This window comes from Peromyscus leucopus, chromosome 4, assembly GCF_004664715.2.
Source record: "Peromyscus leucopus breed LL Stock chromosome 4, UCI_PerLeu_2.1, whole genome shotgun sequence".
In the NCBI taxonomy this organism is placed as follows: Eukaryota; Metazoa; Chordata; class Mammalia; order Rodentia; family Cricetidae; genus Peromyscus; species Peromyscus leucopus.
In genome coordinates, this window is record NC_051066.1 from 97,437,778 (window position 1) to 97,457,390 (window position 19,613).

The following is a 19,613-nucleotide window of genomic DNA, read 5'->3' on the forward strand; positions in this document are numbered from 1 at the left end:
AACTTACCAGAAATATTCATTAGCAGTATTTATTAGATATTTATATTTTGAATTCTCTATTTCCAATTATTCCCTTCATTAGCTTTTGCTGAGTCCAAAGACACGCCTGCCATCCATTGGACCTCTACTTGTCTTCAAAACTCATCAGGGCCTGGACTGTAAAGAGACATACTGTGAGGCCAGCAGCTAAGGATGTGTGAACACATTTATGTTTGCCAAAGACCTTGCTTCCTGGGTTCCAGATTCCCACATAAATCTCAACTGATATTTGCTCTAGGATACTTAAACCTACCTTTTCTTTACCATAAACAAGTTCGTCAAGGTCTGAGCTCTGCAGTCTTGGAATAACTTTGAAAATAAAATACCATGTATTTCCTCCATTTGTGGTTCCTAGATTTTATATAGATACATAAGATCATACATGTATATATGAAATGAAAGAAAGCTCAGATGTAACTACTTAGGGGACAAAGAGAACTGGCAGAGACAGCAGGGTAGCTCAGCAGATAAAGACACTTGCTGCCTAGCCTGACTGTCCAAGTTCACTTCTCAGAACCCATATAATAGAAGGAGAGAAGTGCCTCTCAGAAGTTGTCCTCTGCCCACTCACTGCATGCACACACTCCTCCACAGTAAGTAAATAAATGCTAAAGGGGGGATGGGGTAGCAGGAAGGGTAAGAAAGGAAAGGTTAGAAATGCATGGGGAAAGTCGGGAAGCGGTGGTGTACACCTTTAATCCCAGCACTCAGGAGGCAGAGGCAGGCGGATTCTCTGTGAGTTCAAGGCCAGCCTCTACAGAGTGAGTTCCAGTATAGCCAGAGGTGTTACACAGAAAAACTCTGTCTCAAAAAACCAAAAGGAAAGGAAGGAAGGAAGGAAGCAAGCAAGGAAGGAAGGAAGCAAGGAAGCAAAGAAGGAATGTGGGATATGTTGAACATCTAATGTACACTTGTACGAAAGCTTCAAACATGATTTTTTAAAGATCTGGACTCTGAGCTGAGTGTGGTAAAGCAAACCTTTAATTCCAGTACTTGGAAAGAGGAGGCAGGAAGATCTCTGTAATTCCTGGTCAGTCTGGTCTACATAGTGAGTTTCAGACCAGTCACAGCTACATAGTGAAACGATGAAGGAGGAGGAGGAGGAGGAAGAAGAAAGAAAGGAGGGAAGGGAGGGAGGGAGGGAGGGAGGAAGGAAGGAAGGAAGGAAGGAAGAGGTGGATAAATAGATAACTTTGGGCTGTGTTTTGGACAGGTGAGGCAGTGGATTGCTGGGATTTGAGGCCAGCCTGGGTTATATATAGCAACATAGTGAAGAACTACTGCCCGGCAGTGGCGGTGTACACTTTTAGTCCCAGCACTCAGGAGACAGAAACAGGCATATCTCTGTGAGTTCGAGGCCAGCCTGGCCTACAGAGCGAGATCCAGGACAGGCACCAAAACTACACAGAGAAACCTTGTCTCGAAAACAAACAAAAACCTACGAGTGAGACCCTGACTCATAAAACAAAAATTTAAAAAGTTCCTTTCTGCTTCTTCCTTCCTCCATCTTGTCTCTCTCTACCAGAATATGGCTAAGAATGACTGGGAAGAAAAGAACTAACCTCAGGTAACATTTTGATACAGACAGAAACAGTCTTTGATATCCTGCCCTGAACTCCATGGCACAGCATGGAGATCTAAGGACAACTTTCAGAAGTTGGCTCTTTCCGTCCAGTTATCAGGCTTGGTAACAAGTACCTGTACTCACTGAGCCATCTTGCTGACCCCTAAATGTTCCACGTTCCTATGGCTTTTCTGTATCACAATGCACACATGTACATTCACACACAAAACCTTGGCCTGATCTCAACAATACCAATGTAGTAGTAGCCTCCTAAGACTCAAGCTTTCAGATCTTGTAAGACATGAGCGCCCCCTGGTGGAGGTGATTTCTAGCTCTTTTCTAAATTACTGCTTTAGAGTAGCAGGAGTAATTGAGGCTAAGGTGCTACTTTCATATACTTAAAACTTCTGGACCCCAGGACTGCCTTAAGTTCTCACCTGCAAATTCTTGCAACTTCTTGCGCTCCTCCAAGTTATACTGAAGCTTTTCCAGTAACTCAAAATACCGGAAAAGTGAATCTCTGGGCCACACAACACGGTCGTCCTGATCCATATCCATTAACCCAGGCAGGTTCTCATGCACAAGAGTCTCCCAGTCCAAATTATCTGTAAGGAAGAACGCTTCTTAAAAACATGTCTAGGCCAGATGTGGTGGTACACACCTGCAATCTCAGAGCTTGGAAGGTTGAGACACGAGGCTTGCTAGTGTTACATAGTGAGTTCTAAGCTAACTTGAGCGACAGTGTAAGTGTAAAAGGGAAGTGGGGGGAAGGAGAAAGGGGAGGAAGTGGTGACAACATGGATGTCTTATGCATGCCGCCCTCCCGTTGTATGGAGTGTAAGGCAGGACAATTGAGGGTTTGAAGTCATCCTGGGCTGCAAAACAATGACTGTGGTTGAATTAAGCAAGACGAACCTGGATTCAAATGGAAGGACTCGTTCTGCTTACCAATAAAATCAAAATCGGCTACAGAGGAACCGTAGGAGGATAAAGAGTTGGAAGCGGGGGCTGGGTAGACTTTCGATTTTGACGATTCTTTTTGTCCTTTCTTAGCTTCAGCATCTTTTTTCTCAGCATCACTTTCCTCAGCATCACTTCTCTCCTCAGCATCACTTCTCTCCTCAGCATCACTTCTCTCAGCATCACTTTTATCCGTATCACTTCTCTCGGTATCATTTTTCTCATCATCAGTGTTTTCAGCATCACTGGCTCCAGACCCTTTAGATGGCTCTAGTAAGTCTTCAGAGTGCTTTCCTTGACTCGGTTCTCTGTACATAAAGAAATAAATTTTATTGCTTCAAATATACTTGCAAGATATAATAGTCCACTTATTATGCTAGTTCTGAGCCTAGCCATCCCTAAAGCTTTGATTTACAGCTTTAAGAGCCAAACTGTTCTCAGGCTCTAGGCTTAGGAACTTCCTAGCTCAGCCATCCCCAATGTATCTTTCATAACTGATCTCTTCCTTCCCATACTAGTCCAACAGAAGATCCTGTTTTTAAATGTAAATCACTTCATGCCATTCCTGAGCTCTGCTTCCATTTGCTATAAATAAGATTCTAAGAGCCTACAATAACCTCCTATAGCCCTACAGAATCATGTTCCCATGCTGGGATGGTTTGAATGAGCAATGCCTCCTGCTGTGGAATAATCCTTTTGTACACTGTGAAGATGTGTTACTTTCATTGATAATAAAAAAACTGATTGGTCAATGGCCAGGCAGAAAGGGGTTAGGCAGGAGAGCCAAACTGAGGGAACTCTGGGTAGAAGGAAGTCAGAGTCGCCAGTCAGACACAGAGGAAGCAGGAGATGAATATGCTGCACTGAAAGAAGGTACCACCATGTGGTAGAGCATAGATAAGAAATATGGGTTAATTTAAGTTGAAAGGGCTAGTTAGTAACAAGCCTAAGCTATCAGCTGAGCATTTATAATTAATAATGTCTCTGTGTGGTCATTTGGGGAGCCCGTCAAAGAACTCTGCCTACAGTCTCCCACAGGTTCATGTATTTTAACACTTGGTGCCTGGTTGGTGATGCTATTTAGGAAGGTTGTGGAAACTTCAGAAAGTGGAGCTTTGCTGGAGAAAGTATGCCACTAGGGACAGATTTTGAGAGTTCACAGCCTTGTCCCACTTCCAGATCACTCTCTCTGCTTCATGTTTGCAGTTAAAGCTGTGGTTTCTCAGCTTCCTGCTCTGGCTACCCGCTGCCATGCCCCCTCTGTCATTATTCCACTCCCTCTGGAAACATAAGCCAAAACGAACTCTTCCTTTCAGTAAGTTACCTTGGTCATGGTGTTTTAGCACAGCTGCAGAAGAGTAGCTAATACCCAACCCATTATTTCTCTGCCCTCATCTCCCGTCACTCCTTTTCTGCTCCGTTTAGAGTGGGCATTGTTGTTTCTCAAACACAGTAGGTACGCTTCCAGTTTAGGATCTTTGCAGCAGCTCTTCTCTCTGCTACTAGCACTCTCACTATAGATATACTCACGGACATTTCATCGCTTCAAGTCTTTGTTCACATTATTTCTTTCAATGAGGATGTCCTAGTTACCCTGTTTAAAACTACAATCATCGCCAGTCATGATTGGTAAAGGCATGTACTACTATGTCCAAGTCAAAATTTTAAAAAATTTTAAGAAGAAAAAAAATCTCCACAAAACCCAAAATAATCAGCCAGGTGTGGTGGCACATATGTTTAATCCCAACACATCGGAGGCAGAGGCAGGAGGTTTTCCAAGAGCTTGAGGCCAGCCATCAAGTTCCAGGACAGCCAGGACTACACAAAGAGACCCTATCTCAACAAAACAAATCAAACCCCACACGTTCACCTATTCTCTGCTGCCATGGCTTCTCATGGTTTCCTAGAGGATCTTTGTTGCTAATTTAGAACCTACTCAAATAACGCAGGACAGCCCATTTCAGGATCTTCAGATTAACCACATCTGCAAAGACCCCTTTTCAAATAAAGTCACATTCATAGGTTTTAAAGAGCTAGGACATGGATAAGTAATTTTTGGGGTACTGATGATTTCTACCATCTACTCCTTCTTATAATTCCATCCCAATTCACATACTTACTCCTAACCTGTCATCCATGTTGCTATTACTTTACCTTACTGATTCAGGGGACAGTTTTGTCTCCTATAAAACAAAACAAAACAAATTAAAATTAGAAAAAAAAGCTACAACTCAGAAGATGTATAATAAACAATTCAGATCTATAAGGAAAGAAAACTAAGTAGAGAAACCCCCATTGCTTATAAAGAAAAAGTAGAATGGGGACTTCTTAAGTTTAGGCAAAAATGAGGTCATTGGGCCAAGGAAAAGAAACAGGAAATGAGTTGAGAAATAACACTGGGTTTAAACACACAGAAGCTAACCTCTGGATAATCTGTCGCTTGAATATGTCAGCTTTATACTGAACCTCCAGGTGGGTCATCTCCTCACTCAGCTCGTTTCTAATATTCTGAAAGTTAGTAACTGCCCCAAAGGGCCATTAGGAGTTGGAAAATGATAGTGACTAGACCAAGAAGAATGCTTAAGTGGGGAGACAAAAGTGAAATAATAATTCCAATATCCAAACTTCCTTGCTACACTAGGTTCTCTCCCAATAGCCCACCAACCCCAAATGGCCAGTTTCTTCCCACCATCCCCCTTGCCAAGTTGCACCTTCTCCAGGCTTACCCATCATGGCTACTATGATATTTCGAAAGATAATGGAGCCAACCAACAACCAAAGGACCACATAGATGCTGCTAAATACACGGCTGGCTTCCGGCACCTTCCAGACGTCCTGAAGTACTGCATACCAATGGTCCAAGGTGAAGAGGATGAACACTGTCACCAGGGAATTTGGCAGGTCCCTAAAAGAGCAGAGTGAGGATATACAGAAGCATAGATCCAAACCTTTCAGAAACTGGCTTTTGTTTTGAGTCTCACTGTGCAGCCCAGGCTAGACTGGAACACTATGCAGACAAGGCTGGCTTTGAACTCACAGAGTTGAACTCCTGCCTCTGTGCCTGGCTTCATTCTTATTCTTAAAGCAACATAAGGGCATTTCTTTGTAATATGCTCTGATTTTGGCTCCTTTTCTATCATATTCCAATATTTTCTAGCTAACCATTCTTCAGTCTGAAATCACTTTTTATTATGTTCCCCTTTATCATGAAAATCCTCTCAATATTTTATTAGTCCTGGGGCTGCTGCTTTCTCAATAAATACATACTAACTAAATTCTTTTGTATGTGTTTTTTAAATTATCTATTGATTTCTTTGATGTGCATTGGTGTTTTGCACATGTGTGTCTATGTGAGTGTCAGATCCACTGGAACTGGAGTCATAGGGAGCTGTTAGTTGCCATGTAAGTGCTGAGAATTGAACCTGGGTCTTCTGGTAGAGCAGCCAATGTTCTTAATCACTAAGCCATCTCTCCAGCCTCTTGTTTTGTTTTGATTTTTTTTCAAGACAGGGTTTCTCTGTGTGCTGTCCTAAAACTCAATACATTGACCAGGCTGACCTCAAACTTACAGAGCTCCACCTGCCTCCACCACCCAAATGCGCGGATTAAAACCATCCTGGCTCCTGACTACATTCTTTTATTTTAAATTTTTTACATTATCTTATGTTGTGTGTGTGTGTGTGTGTGTGTGTGTGTGTGTGTGTGTGTGCATGTACATGCCACTGCCCAGATCTGGAGCTCAAAGGATGTCTTTCAAGAGTTGGTTCCCTCCTTCTACCATGTAGGTTCCAGGTTTGATCAGGTTATCCAGCTTGGTGGCAAGCACCCTTACCCACTGAGCCGTCCTGCCAGCCCTGACTGAACTCTTAAAAGACAAATCACCAACTAAAACCATTTTTCTAAAGCTCATAATCTACAAGTCTATGAATTTCTTTATTTGTACATGAGTATTTTGCCTGCATGTATGTGTGTGTACCACATGCATGCTTGGTGCCTGAGATTAGAAGAGAGGACAGATCCCCTAAACTATTACAGGTGGTTATGAGCCACTATGTAGATGTGGATGCTGGGAATCAAACCCAGGTATTCTGCAAGAGCAGTCAATGCTCTTAACTGCTGAACCATGTCTCTAGGTCCTTTTTTTTTTATTCTGTGTATAGATGTTTTCCCTGCTTGTGTGTCCATGAACCACATGCATGCCAAAAGAGAGAACTCAATCCCCTGGAACTAGAGTTAGAAATAATTATGAATTGCTGTGTGGGCACTGGGAATTAAAATTGAGTCCCGTGGAAGAGCAACCAGTGCTCTTAACCACTGAGTCATCTCTCTGACTCCTACTCCATATAAATTTTATATGTTATTTTTTTATGTAATAGAAGAAATTTAACAAACATTCCTATCTAACATTATATCTGTAATTGTTTCAGAACAATATCAACTGCTAGACAAATAAATGGATGTCAATCCCATATAATAAATGATAATACATACAAATAACATTTAAAATGTAAATGCATACAATCATAAATGAATTATTTGGAGATTAAGGACTAAAGCTACATCACAGAGCATTTGCACAGCATGTATAAGGCACTGGGTTTGCTCTTTCCTGAAATCTTTTGCCCATAAAAACAAAGTATCTAAAATTTTCTTCTTCCCTATTCTTGTGTTGGTTTTTAGCTTATTTTTTTCTGTGACAAAGTCTCATTATGTAGCCCTGCATAGTCTAGAACTCACTGCATCAACCAAGCTGGCCTGGAACTGGTAACAATCCTCCTGCCTCAGCTGTCAAGGGCTAAGAGTACAGGAATGAGCCACCTCACTCTGCTACAATTTTTTTTTTTTTTAAACAGAAGTGTGTGTTGAGTCTAGAGCTGACAGCCAGGCATGGTGGCCAGCCTGATCAACATAGTAAGTTTCAGGACAGCCTGAGCTACATAGTGAGACACTATTTCAAGAAAAAAAAAAAAAAAGAAAGGAAAAGAAAAAGAAAGAGCTGAAGCCAAGTGTGCTGGTGCACGCCTTTATTCCCAGCACTCGGCAAATAGGCAGGCAGGTGGATCTTCGTGAGTTCCAGGCCAGTCAGAGGTAAATAGTGAAACCCTGTTCCACCTCCACCCCCACCCTGGGATTAAAGACCTGCCCCACAACATCCATGGAGACCCTGTCTTATTTAAAAAAAGTAAATAGTTTAGAGGTGTGATCATGGTATATAGCTGTCATCCCAGAACTTGGAAAGTGGAAGCAGGAAAATGATCAGGAGTTCAAGACCATCTTTTATTATTTAGGTCAAGGTCTTGCCTGTTTGGAATATTTAACTATGTAAAGATGTGTTGCATTTGTTTAACTATGCAAAGATGTGTTGCATTTAACTATGTAAAGATGTGTTGCTGTTTTACCTTGTCTGCCTAAGGCACCTGATTGATCTAATAAAAAACCAAATGACAATAGTGCTGTGGATATCGTTCTGTATAAATAAAACACTGATTGGCCAGTGGCCAGGCAGGAAGTATAGGCAGGACAAGGAGAGAGGAGAATTCTGGGAAGTGGAAGGCTGAGCGGGAGAGACACTGCCAGCCACCGCCATGACAAGCAGCATGTAAAGATGCCAGTAAGCCACAAGCCATGTGGCAAGGTATAGATTCATAGAAATGGATTAATTTAAGATATAAGAACAGTTAGCAAGAAGCCTGCCACGGCCATACAGTTTGTAAGCAATATAAGTCTCTGTGTTTACTTGGTTGGGTCTGAGTGGCTGTGGGACTGGCAGGTGACAGAGATTTGTCCTGACTGTGGGCAAGGCAGGAAAACTCTAGCTACAGACAATAGTGAGGAGAGAGGTATGGGCAGAACTTCCCGACAGGAAGAGTAAGTAGAAGGAGGAATTTAGGCTTGGGGAAGAAAGAAAAAGAGACACCAGGGTGATGCAGGGGCCAGACTGGCAGACACAGAGAAAGCAGGAAAGTAGGACATACAGAATGAAATAAAGGTAAAAAGTCCTGAGGCAACATGAAGATGAATAGAAACAGTTTAAGTTAAAAGAGCTAGTGGGACAAGTCTAAGCTAAGGCCAAGCATTCATAATTAATAATAAGTCTCTGTGTTTTTATTTGGGAGCTGGTTGGCAACCCAAAGAAAATTCCAACTCCACTTGCCTGAAAAACAAAACAAATAAAACAATCTAAGAAAGTATCTAATTATAGTAATCTCAGTATTTGGGAGGCTGAGGCAGGAGATCTGCCAAGGCCAACCTGGGTTATAAAGGAGAATGTTGTCTCAAAATAAAACAGAACAAAACCGCCTTTGAGATGTTGCTAAAATTAGATTCCAGCTGGATGTATTAGCACACACCTACAGAAATCTCTGCTGTGGGATGTCTTTGTTTACTCTGTGAATATGTTTTATTACCATTGGCCAAATAAAGCTGCTTTGGCCTATAGCAAGGCAGGATATAATCAGGCGGGAAATCCAAACATAGATACAGGGAGAAGAGGGCTGAGTTGGGGAGATGCTAGGAGCCGCCCAAGAAGCTAGATGTGAAAGTACCAGTAAGCCACCAGCCACATGTGATGCATAGATTAATAGAAATGGGTTAATTTTCCGGGTGGTGGTGTCGCAGGCCTTTAATCCCAGCACTTGGGAGGCAGAGGCAGGTGGATCTCTGTGAGTTTGAGGCCAGCCTGGACAAGCTCCAAAGCTACACGGAGAAACCCTGTCTCAAAAAACTAGAAACAAACAAACAAAACAAAACAAAACAGTATAGGCTATTGCTGCTGTCCTTGGTTGCCTCTCAAAGGTAGAGGTTTTTATTGCTGAAGACATGATACACTTTGGACACAAGACTCAAAAGATTTGAGCTGGATCTAATTTGAAAACCTTCGTCCTGCAGTCTAGCTTTCATAATACCAGAAGTTGCTATGCAGTCTTCCAACGAAGAAAAGCAATTAGTAGTCTTATCCAGCTGTGATGCCCATGAACCACAACAATGACAACATGGTGAGATGTCCCCAAAGGTGTGGTAGTGGCACTCATATCTTGGAAGTAACCAACAGCTGTCTAAGGTCTTAAGGCCTGCTCAACAGGAGGCAAATCATGTCTGGTATTAGAATCCTAGTCAACTACACCAGGCTGGTGAGATCATGGATCTTAAGAGGAAAACCTACAACCACTTTACTAGACCAGCCTAATCCTAATTCCTAACTGCATTTTAAAAATTATCCTTGGGCTGGAGAGATGGCTCAATGGTTAAGAACACTGGCTGTTCTTCCAGAGTACCTGGAAGAACAGTACTTCCCAGCACCCACATGGCAGCTCACAACTGTCTGTAAATCAAGTTCCAGGGGATCTGACACCTTCATACCGATGCACATAAAATAAAGTTATAAAAAAAATAAATAAAATAAAACGTATCCTTGCACTCACAGGTAAGTGTATCTCTTACCCTGCATCAAAGAAGCTTCTCTTTGCAGCAGACAGAGATCATTATAGAAAACAAATAAAGCAGAGATCAATTGATCATGGGGAGCCCAGCCCCAGCGGATATATCTACCACACAGCTCCTGCACTTAAGGAACATTGCAGAAGAGGGGCAGGGGGTTTTAAGAGACAGAGGACTGCAGAGTCTGCTTTGAGAGTGCACCTCCTAGGAATGACAGTGAAGCTACAGCCAGAATATCTCAGGATATGGCTGTCAAGGCAAGACATGAACCAATAGATATGCTGATGTGGAAGGTGGAAATCTCGGAGGTCCCACCTCTAGACAAGTAACTAAGGGCAACTGATTGATGACTGCGGAGAGAGGGAGGATTACTCTCACGTGGATGATCACCCAATTAGTTTATCCAGTACAAAGTGATCAGACCTGAAATCATATACACACAAGGAACACTAAACAGACTCAGCAAGTTGTATTTACATATTTGTGCCACATATATACCCATATAATAGTGATAAAAGAGGCTGTCGAGTGGGAGTGGAGGGGCAAGAGAGGGTTGGGAAGAGGGAACATGGGAGAGATTAGTGGGAGGAAGGGAAAAGGGAAATGACACAATTACATTTTCATTAAACTTTTCAAAAAAACTTAAAAAAACAAACCAACCAGACCTGGTTGTCCTAGGCCCCACATCAGAGCTGGCTCTACTTCCTACCCGTCTTTCCTTTCTTCTCCTTGTATTCTATCCCACTCTCTTACAGGAGACTAGTTTTTCATGTTGCTGTGCTTTGGGTGAGCATCTCAGTATCACGCAAACCTCTCCCCTCATGAAGGTTGCCCTCAGCCATGCTTACGAGAAGAACATGTTGTACTCAAGGTCCTCGATAGTTGAACGGGAATAGTCTTGGAAGAAGTAGACACCAGTTACAGCAAAGATGTAGAAGAAGATAAGCAGCAGCATCAGGAGGAACGTCATGCTCTAGAGGCCCGGATTCAAGTCAGGGGTAGGTGAGGCAAGGCTGATCCCACCAGCTGCCCAGGCAAGCCCACACAGCCACCTCCCGCCAAATCCACAAATCTAAACCACAGCAGTTCACTTTTTTTTTTAAAGTTCTATACATCAACTTGTTTAAATATTTTTAAAAATGGGATAAAGTTAGTGCTTACATCTTGAGTTCTTCCAGAACATAAAGATAATCCACATAAACTATTTAAAACAGTGGCTGGTACTTAGTGCTCAGTAACTGGTACTGGTTATTTTAGGGGTTGATGCTCCTAATGACATACAAATGTTCTCATACAAGAACATTTCATACAACCTTTCATGACTTTTCTGGACCATATTAAATAGTAAGCCCATGTCTTTCTACCTTGTCCCCCATCCCACTCTAGGTTAACCAGTGTAAGTCACCTTCAGGGCCCTGGCCAGAGCCAATATAATAACTTTAATTTGAGGGAATCGTGCAAACAGTTTGAGAGACCTCAGCACCCGGGAGATCCTCAGCAGCTGAAGCCACACAGACGTCCTTGAGACTCCCATCAGCACCACAAACTCAGGAAGCAGAGACTGTGGGAGACAGAGGCAATAAGGAAGGCTACCCAAAGAACCCAGGCTGTCGTCCCTCTTCATGCCATCTTCTTCAGAGTTTTCTGGGTGTTCTCTTTGAATAGCATTCTCTGGGGACTGTTTGCTATTTAGTCTTTTTATATTAATCTATTTAAGCTCTGTACTTCAACTTATTTATATATTTAAAAAATGGGATTAAATTAGTGCTTATTCCTTGAGTTGTTACAGAACATAAAGAAGATAATCCACACAAAATAATTAAAACCGTAGCCGGCACTTAGTGCTCAGTAACTAGCAGATGTCATTTTAGGGGCTGATACTCCTAATGACAATTTCTGCAATTACTTTTAGTTTTAAGAGAAAAAAAATCAAAGCAGCAATTTGATAAATTTCTATATATCAGTAATATATATGATATATATATCAGTAAGATATATATGAGATTTATATATATAAGATATATATAAGACCTCCTGGAGGTTTTAGTTAATTTAATTTACCAAGGCATATTGCTGGTCCCATTAACTAATCCAAGGTTATTTCTCCTTACCAACATGGTAACAGCAAAGTCAAAGACATTCCAGGCATTATTCCAGAAGAGAGTAAAGCTGGACATCCACATTAGAAAGATCTCTACAATGAAGCTAAGTAAAATAAACCAATCTGCAACCTCCAAAGCCAGCTTCAATGGCCACAGTTTAGTATTTGTGGATTCCATCAATTCTGTAAGGTAGAGCAAGGGAGAAATAAAAGTTAAGTGAGAAGTTGAATAATGAAGGATTGTCACTTATAAACCAGAGTTGTAACCACTACTAGTCCATTTCTCTTGAATTTCTTTCTTAGATTTTTTTTTAATGTATATGAGTATTTTGCCTGCATGTATGTGTCTATGTGTGTGTGCGTGTATGTGTGTGTGCGTGTGCGCGCGGTGTGTGTGTGTGTGTGTGTGTGTGTGTGTACTACATGTGTGCCCGCTGCTTGAAGTCAGAAGAGGGTGTCAGATCCCCTGGAACTGGAGTTACAGACTGTTGTAAGCCACTGTATTGATGTTAGAATCGAACCTGTATCATCTGCAAGAGTAATCAGTGCTCTTGCTTCAACCTATGTAATACAGGGTAGAATTACCCATAAAACAATAGCTATACTTTACCTCTTGTTACTAGTATAAGTAACAGTTGCAAGTCACTTACAACCCATTCCACAGTCATACAACCCCTACAGAATTTCTCTCTGTACTACACCCCCACAATATGCTATACATTTAAGTTTGTCCTAAAGAGGAAAGCAATCAGTCTTGTAAACAGAGTGAAAATAGAAATAGGAAATTAGATCTTGTTAAAAAATTAAACTTCTGAATAATTTCAAAGATGCCTTTTACAATTGATGTGTCCTAGGATGACTTTTATTTCTTAGTGGTAAATAAGTAGTGTAATTCACCAATGATGGCAGCTTAAATCAAAACAACAGCTCTGGGCCAGCAAGGCAGCTCAGGGAGTGAAGTGCTTACTGGGAAGCCTGACAGCCTGAGTCCGATCCCCAGGAGAGAGAGAGCTGACTTCTGCAAGTTGTTCTCTGACCTCCACATGTGAGCCATGACACATGTACCCCCACACACACACACACAAGTAATTAAACAAACACACACACACAATAAAGTCTGGCCCCCAGAAGCAGGGGATTATAGTAGTAGAAGGTGCTGAGGTCCACAATGAAGTCTGGAAAATAGAATGCAATAATGTTTATTTAGTTCTGCCTTCACAGACAGAATTCCATAAAGACAATGATGTAATCTGGGGCTGGAGAGCAGCTTACGGCTTAAGAACACACAAATGTCTAGAGCTCCAGCTCTAGGGAATCCTACACCTTCTTCTGGCCTCTGTTGGCACTTGTGCGCGCGCGCACACACACACACACACACACACACACACACACACACACACACACACAGAGAGAGAGAGAGAGAGAGAGAGAGAGAGAGAGAGAGAGAGAGATCTTTTTTTAAAAAACTTTTTTTTTTGGTTGTTTTTTTTTTTTTTTTTTTTTTTTTTTTTGGTTTTTCAAGACAGCTGTAGCTGTCCTGGAACTCACTCTGTAGACCAGGTCGGCCTCAAAGGCACAGAGATCTGCCTGCCTCTGCCTCCCAAGTGCTGGGCATGTGCCACCACTGTTGGCTTTTAAAAAAAAAAAAAAAACAGTAAAATGGCTGGGTGGTGGTGGTGTATGTCTTTAATCCCAGCACTCAGGAGGCAGAGGCAGGCTGAAGAAAAATCTGAAGAGCAAACAGAGAAATTGCTTTCGTGAGACAGAACATTCAGGGGAGACCCCTGCCAATGCTGCGTCAGCTAATGAAAAGGTGTACTGTCTGGAGATGAAATATAACCATTCTTTCATTCTACTACTTGGGAGACTGAGGCAGGAGGATCAAAAGTTCACAGGCAGCTCAGATTATACAGTGAACTAAGGCCAGCCAAGACTTTCAGTGAGACCCTGGAACAAAATAAGCCTGGTGTTATAATGTACTCCTTTAAAGGCAGTCCTCTGGGGGTGCTGCCTAGTTTACATTAAAAACAAACTCAAGCTTAGTGTTGAACACCTTAATCCAGCTAGCACTTGGGAGGCTGAAGCAGAAGAACTGAAACTGAGGACAACTGTGGCTACATAGAAGTTCTGGGCTAACCTGGGCTAGATAGTGAGCCCCATCTCTACACACTACAAGTCTCAGCAGTTAAGAGCACTTACTGCTCTTGCAGAGGACCTGGGTTTAGATGCCAGCACCAACAAGCTAACCAACTAAGAATTCAGCCTGCCTTAGCAAGGCAAAAGAACCTTAGTGGAAACAGAGCTAAGAACCCCAATACAGTCAATCCAGGAGACTTAGCCGCCGTAGTTAATTCATGGTGGACGTTCTTCCTCCAGAGTAGAAGGCAGTATTGAATCAGATAGGCCAGGCAAAGTATACAACTGCATTAGACAAGGCAGTTTTGATATGGGCAGTCATCTGTTGCTACTCCCTAGTACAGCACAACAGCAACACCAGTCACTTTATAGAATACCAGGTACATTCACCCTGGTGGGAAGGAAAATCCAGCATGATGGATGGAGCAGAATAGCACACTGTCATTTGTATATATGTCTCACCAAGGTCAATTGCTGGTGTTGGGGGGAAAAAAAGATCACAACTTGTGATTCATGAGTTCGAATAGTGCTTACAATTGAAATAAGCATGTGTTGCTTTTATTTTCTTGTGTTTGAAGTACTGGGAGCCAATCTCAGGGGTTTTCACTCTACCCTTGGGCTAAACTACAAGCGTAAGCATTTGGTTTTAAACAAGTAAGATTACAAAGCCTGGAGAGATGCCCAGCAGTAAGAACACCGGCAGAGTGCCCGGATTCTATCCCCAGCAACCATTCTGAGGACAACTATTTGTAACTTCAGGTCTAGGGGAACCCAACGCCCTCTTCTGGCATCCATGGGCACTGCAGGCACAAGTATACATATAAAATAAAATGAATATATAAAAACAGATTGTCACAAAACAATTTATTTGGCCAAGTTACATAATATGAAAATAAGACTGGGGCTGGAGAGATGGCTCAGAGGTTGAGAGCACTGGGTGTTCTTCCAGAGGTCTTGAGTTCAATTCCCAGCAACCACATGGTAGCTCACAAACATCTGAAATGAGATCTGATACCCTCTTCTGCCATGCAGTCAAACATGCAGACAGAACACTGTATACATAATAAATAAATAAATCTTTAAAAAAAAAAAGAAAGAAATAAGACTGGCAAAATCCTCAAAAATTAAGAGACAATATGAAATCAAAATAATAAATACTTATGGGGACTTTTGCTGTTGTTGTTTTCTTTTTATTTATTTATTTATCTATTTACTTACTTATTTATTATGTATACAGTATGTATGTGTGTCAGAAGAGGGCACCAGATCTCACTACAGATGGTTGTGAGCCACCACATGGGTGCTGGGAATTGAACTTAGGACCTCTGGAAGAGCAGCTAGTGCTCTTAACCGCTGAGCCATCTCTCCAGTCCCTTCTTTTTTTTTTCTCTTTCTTTTTCTTTTCTTTTTTTTTTGAGACAGGGTTTCTCTCTGTTGCCTTGGCTGTCCTGGAACTCACTTTGTATACCAGACTGGCCTCAAATTCACAGAGACCCACCTGCCTCTGCTTCCCAAGTGCTGGGATTAAAGGCATGTGCCACCACCATCAAAAATTTCTATTGTCCTTTCATTCTAAGCAGTTTTTATGAATTTTTTTTAGATAGTTTTACTACACAGGTAAGGCTGGCCTTAACTCATAACCCTGCCTCAACTTCCAAAGTGCTGGACTAAAGGCATCCATCACCACTCCTGACCTGAGCAATCTGCCTGAGTTAATAATGAAATGAGATGTCCTTCCATTTTAATACATTTCATACAATATAGAAATGTTTTTTCAGTGGGCTGGAGAGATGGCTCAGAGGTTAAGAGCATTGACTGCTCTTCCAGAGGTCCTGAGTTCAAGTCCCAGCAACCACATGGTGGCTCACAATCATCTGTAATGAGATCTGGTGCCCTCTTTTAGCCTATAGGCAGAACACTGCATACATAATAAATATATAAAAAAAATTTAGCGGGGCGGTGGTGGCACACACCTTTAATCCCAGCACTTGGGAAGCAGAGGCAGACGGATCTCTGTGAATTTGAGGCCAGTCTGGTCTACAGCGCGAGATCCAGGAAAGGCGCAAAGTTATACAGAGAAACCCTGTCTCAAAAAACCAAAAAAAAAAAAAAAAAAAAGGTTTTTCAGAGTCCATTTTCTCTTAGCTAAGCATAATGGTGCACATCTGTAATCTCAGATGGAAAGTACAAGTAGGAGGTCAGGTTCAAGGTCATCTTTACCACATATGGAATTTGAGGCTAGTGTAGGCTATGTGAGACTCGGTCTCAGAAAATGAATGAATAAATAAATCTGTCCCCATCACAATGAGATGGTATCTGAAAATATAAAATGATCAGGGTGGAAGAAAAGTATCTCCCACACACTACCTTTTTCATTCAGCACCGGTTCTCACCTATTTCGACCATCAGTACAATTGTATTCAGAAAGATGAGGGAGATGATGAATTTTGAGAAGATGGGACCTGTTTTCTTTTAAGGAAACACACAGATGGAGTACTTTCTCACTTATGCAGCTGAAATAGTAAGGTCAGCAGTGTCAGATATGAGAATTTGAAGAAAATAGTTTGAGAGAGGGAAAATAAGTCAGTAACAGATGAGGGAGAGCCACAATAAGAACAAGTAACACAAAAGGATACTCTCAAGAACCCATCCAGCCCACAGGGACAGAGGTGGCCTCTGGCTGCACCTCACACGGAGCCTGCTGAGCATTCGCTGGGAGTGTGTGATGTACCCCATGTGCCGGGGCTTTATGGAGAAGCGCACAAGCTGGTGCTGGTCTCCTGACATGAGTTTCTTCTGGCGAGAAGGATCTGGAAGAAAAATGGAGAAGGTACCTGGGCGTGCTTGTCATTCAGCTTGAGTCCACCAGGACTGGGCAACACGTAAGGCTGCCTTCTGTCCCAAGCCTCCCCCCGAAACAGAGAGTAGACAGACAGACAGACTGGGGGACTGTGGACAGCAGGTAGAGTAGGGGGTAGGGATACTGGTGAAATAATGGACTGTCTACATGCAGTAAGTAGAAGCTCTGCCTTGTAAGCTGCTTCTTACAAGCGACTTGTAAGCAACTAAGCGACTAAGAATTCTATTAGTGTGAAGTTAAAATGTATAGTTCATGCCTCGAATTGACTGTGCTCATGAAAGCAGCAGGTACAAACCTCAAGTCCCAGCTGGCTTAGAACAGGCTGTGTAGACCGGGCTCTCTCCAACTCAGAGATCCACCTACCTGTTTGCCTTCTAAGCGCTGGGACTTAAAGCATGTGCCACCATAAGCAGCCCAGAAACCTCCAAGTTTTAAATACCTTTGGTGGAAACTTGGCAAAGTCCGGGTTACCTAACTAGGACTCAGAGGAAGGGATAGAGGTCTAAAGCCCTGAATTTATCAAGTTTAGTGTAGCGTCTCATCCCTAAATTGTCCTTTTATTTGTACTTTAAAAAAAAAAAAAAAAACAAAACTCTGTGTGTGTGTGTGTGTGTGTGTGTGTGTGTGTGTGTGTGTATACACAACCGCAGGAGTAGACTGTTTTCTTACACCATGTGGGGCCTGGGTAGGGCACTCAGGTTTTCAGACATGGCAGCAAAGTACATTTTGCTCCCTGAGCCATCTCACTGGTCCCATTATTTGATATAGAGTCTCATACAACCCATATTGTCCTTAAACTATATAACCAAGAATGACCTTGAACTCCTGGTGCCTCTTCCGGGTAGGTCCTGAGAGTCACACTCAGGTTAGCAGTACGGCAGCACACACCTTCGCTCGCTAAGCCATCTGGCCAGCCCTATTTTGTTACTGTGGTTGTGGTTGTTTTGAACCAGGATCTTGCTATGTAGCCTAGGCTAGTCTCAAACTTGTGACTCCCCCCCCAACTCAGTCATATACCCCACCATTCCTGGCTCCACCCTTCAAGAGGTCTCTACTTTCTATCTTTTGAGGATGTGGACAGGAATGCCACATTTAGTGGTGACCCAACAGGCTGCTAACCAAGTATCTCCCGGACAGTGTGCCTCGGCACGGCTTGGCTCAAGCCTTGCAAATGCTCTATGAGGGAGAAAGTGTCGACCAGCCGAGAACGAATAGCATCAGCTCTGGGTAGCTGTACGTGTCCTTGGTCCTGTGCCATGTCTGTTAAGAAAACAGAACCAGGGGTCATCTCATTCTCAAGAGTTTCATTAAGGTTAGAGTCCCCCCCCACACTTCTTTGCCTTTCAGAGATCTAAGGAGCCCACACGAAGAAACCACGAGCAGTTAAGTACAAACGCATTGAAAGACTCAAATTTTTTTTTTTTGTTCTTTGGTTTTGGTTTTTTGTTTGTTTATGCAAAAGATAGAGGAATCACAGAAGATATTTCCAGTCAACTAAATATCCAGGTATTTTCACTTTCTGACAGCATTTGTGATTAAATATTTCTTTTTAAAAATTCAGCTTAAAAGGCTGGCAGTGGAGACGCATACTTCTAATCTCAAGTGGCTGGTGGATCTCTGTTGAGTTCGAGGCCAGGCTAGTCTACATAGCTAGTTCCAGGCCAGCCAGCGCCATAGTGAGACCTTGTCGTCCCCCCCCCTAAAAAAAAAAAAAAAAAAAGCAAAAGCTGAGCCTGAGCCTGGTGGTGCAGACCAGTCCCTGATACTTGGGGGGCTGAGGCCAGAGGACGGGGAAGTTCTAGGCCTGCCAGGATTATAGAACAATATTATAGAATGAACTCGAGGCCAAGCTGGGAGACTTGGTGAGATGATGTCTCAAAAAGTCAAAAAAGGGCTAGGGCCAGCGATATAATTCGGCGATGGATCACTTGCCCAGCCTTGTACAAGGTTCCTGGTTCAATCCTCAATTACCCACCCTCTCCCAACGAACAAAACACAGCCATCAGTGAAAACGTCGCAGGCAAGGGGGCAGAAGGCCTAAGTCTGGACAAAGAAGACAGACCTCACGTGAACCTGACCGAGCAGGATACGAGGTAGGGCAGCGGCAGGATGTAGGGTGACTACGCCCTAGAATTGGACAAGTCAACAGCCTGACATTTGGAAAACGTGTCGTACGGTGCCCAAGTGTGCCCAAGTGTGCGAGCGCCCCAACGCCCCGGAGGGAGGGAGCGAGCGAGGGAGGGAGGAGGGAGCGCGGCAGCTCCAGTTCCCCTCGGGCCCGCTTCCGGGCCTGACTTCAGCCCCAGCGCACTTCCGCCCACTCAGCCCTGACTTCACCCCTCCGCCTCCCGCGCCGGCGCCCTGCGCTCCACTCCCCCTCTGCAGGCCGAGCGAGCCCAGGGCCGCTCCGGCAGCGCAGAGCCTCCCTTCCCGCCGACCCCCGCCACGGCCTCCGCCACAGCGTCCGCTCCGCCCGGCCCCGCGCGCCCGCCAATCGGCAGTTACCAGCTGGTTCA

General features: G+C 43.1%; 1 protein-coding gene across 1 annotated transcript; it reads right to left on the minus strand.

The window, feature by feature from the left end:
- Nucleotides 1-15: 15 nt before the first annotated feature.
- Nucleotides 16-19,599, minus strand: Catsper2 (cation channel sperm associated 2). The gene is made up of 13 exons (XM_037204448.1): nucleotides 19,160-19,599; nucleotides 18,217-18,357; nucleotides 16,874-17,047; nucleotides 16,631-16,699; nucleotides 12,112-12,284; nucleotides 11,406-11,561; nucleotides 10,849-10,973; nucleotides 5,290-5,468; nucleotides 4,986-5,085; nucleotides 4,723-4,746; nucleotides 2,552-2,901; nucleotides 2,041-2,208; nucleotides 16-156 (listed from the first exon to the last, which is right to left on the minus strand). The coding sequence occupies exons 2-13, from the start codon at nucleotides 18,353-18,355 to the stop codon at nucleotides 125-127; spliced, it is 1,689 nt and encodes a 562-aa protein (XP_037060343.1). The 5' UTR covers nucleotides 18,356-18,357; nucleotides 19,160-19,599; the 3' UTR covers nucleotides 16-124.
- Between the last annotated feature and the right edge of the window lie 14 nt (nucleotides 19,600-19,613).

What these genes read in the sequence shown, in the direction of transcription:
- Catsper2 (XM_037204448.1), bottom strand. Translation starts at nt 18,355, where the DNA reads ATGGCACAGGACCAAGGACACGTACAGCTACCCAGAGCTGATGCTATT. An exon ending in GGCTGGATGGGTTCTTGAGA is followed by an intron (nt 16,700 to 16,873) that starts GTATCCTTTTGT and finishes AAAAGAAAACAG; the next exon opens with GTCCCATCTTCTCAAAATTC. An exon ending in CAAAACTGTCCCCTGAATCA is followed by an intron (nt 2,902 to 4,722) that starts GTAAGGTAAAGT and finishes CAAGTATATTTG; the next exon opens with AAGCAATAAAATTTATTTCT.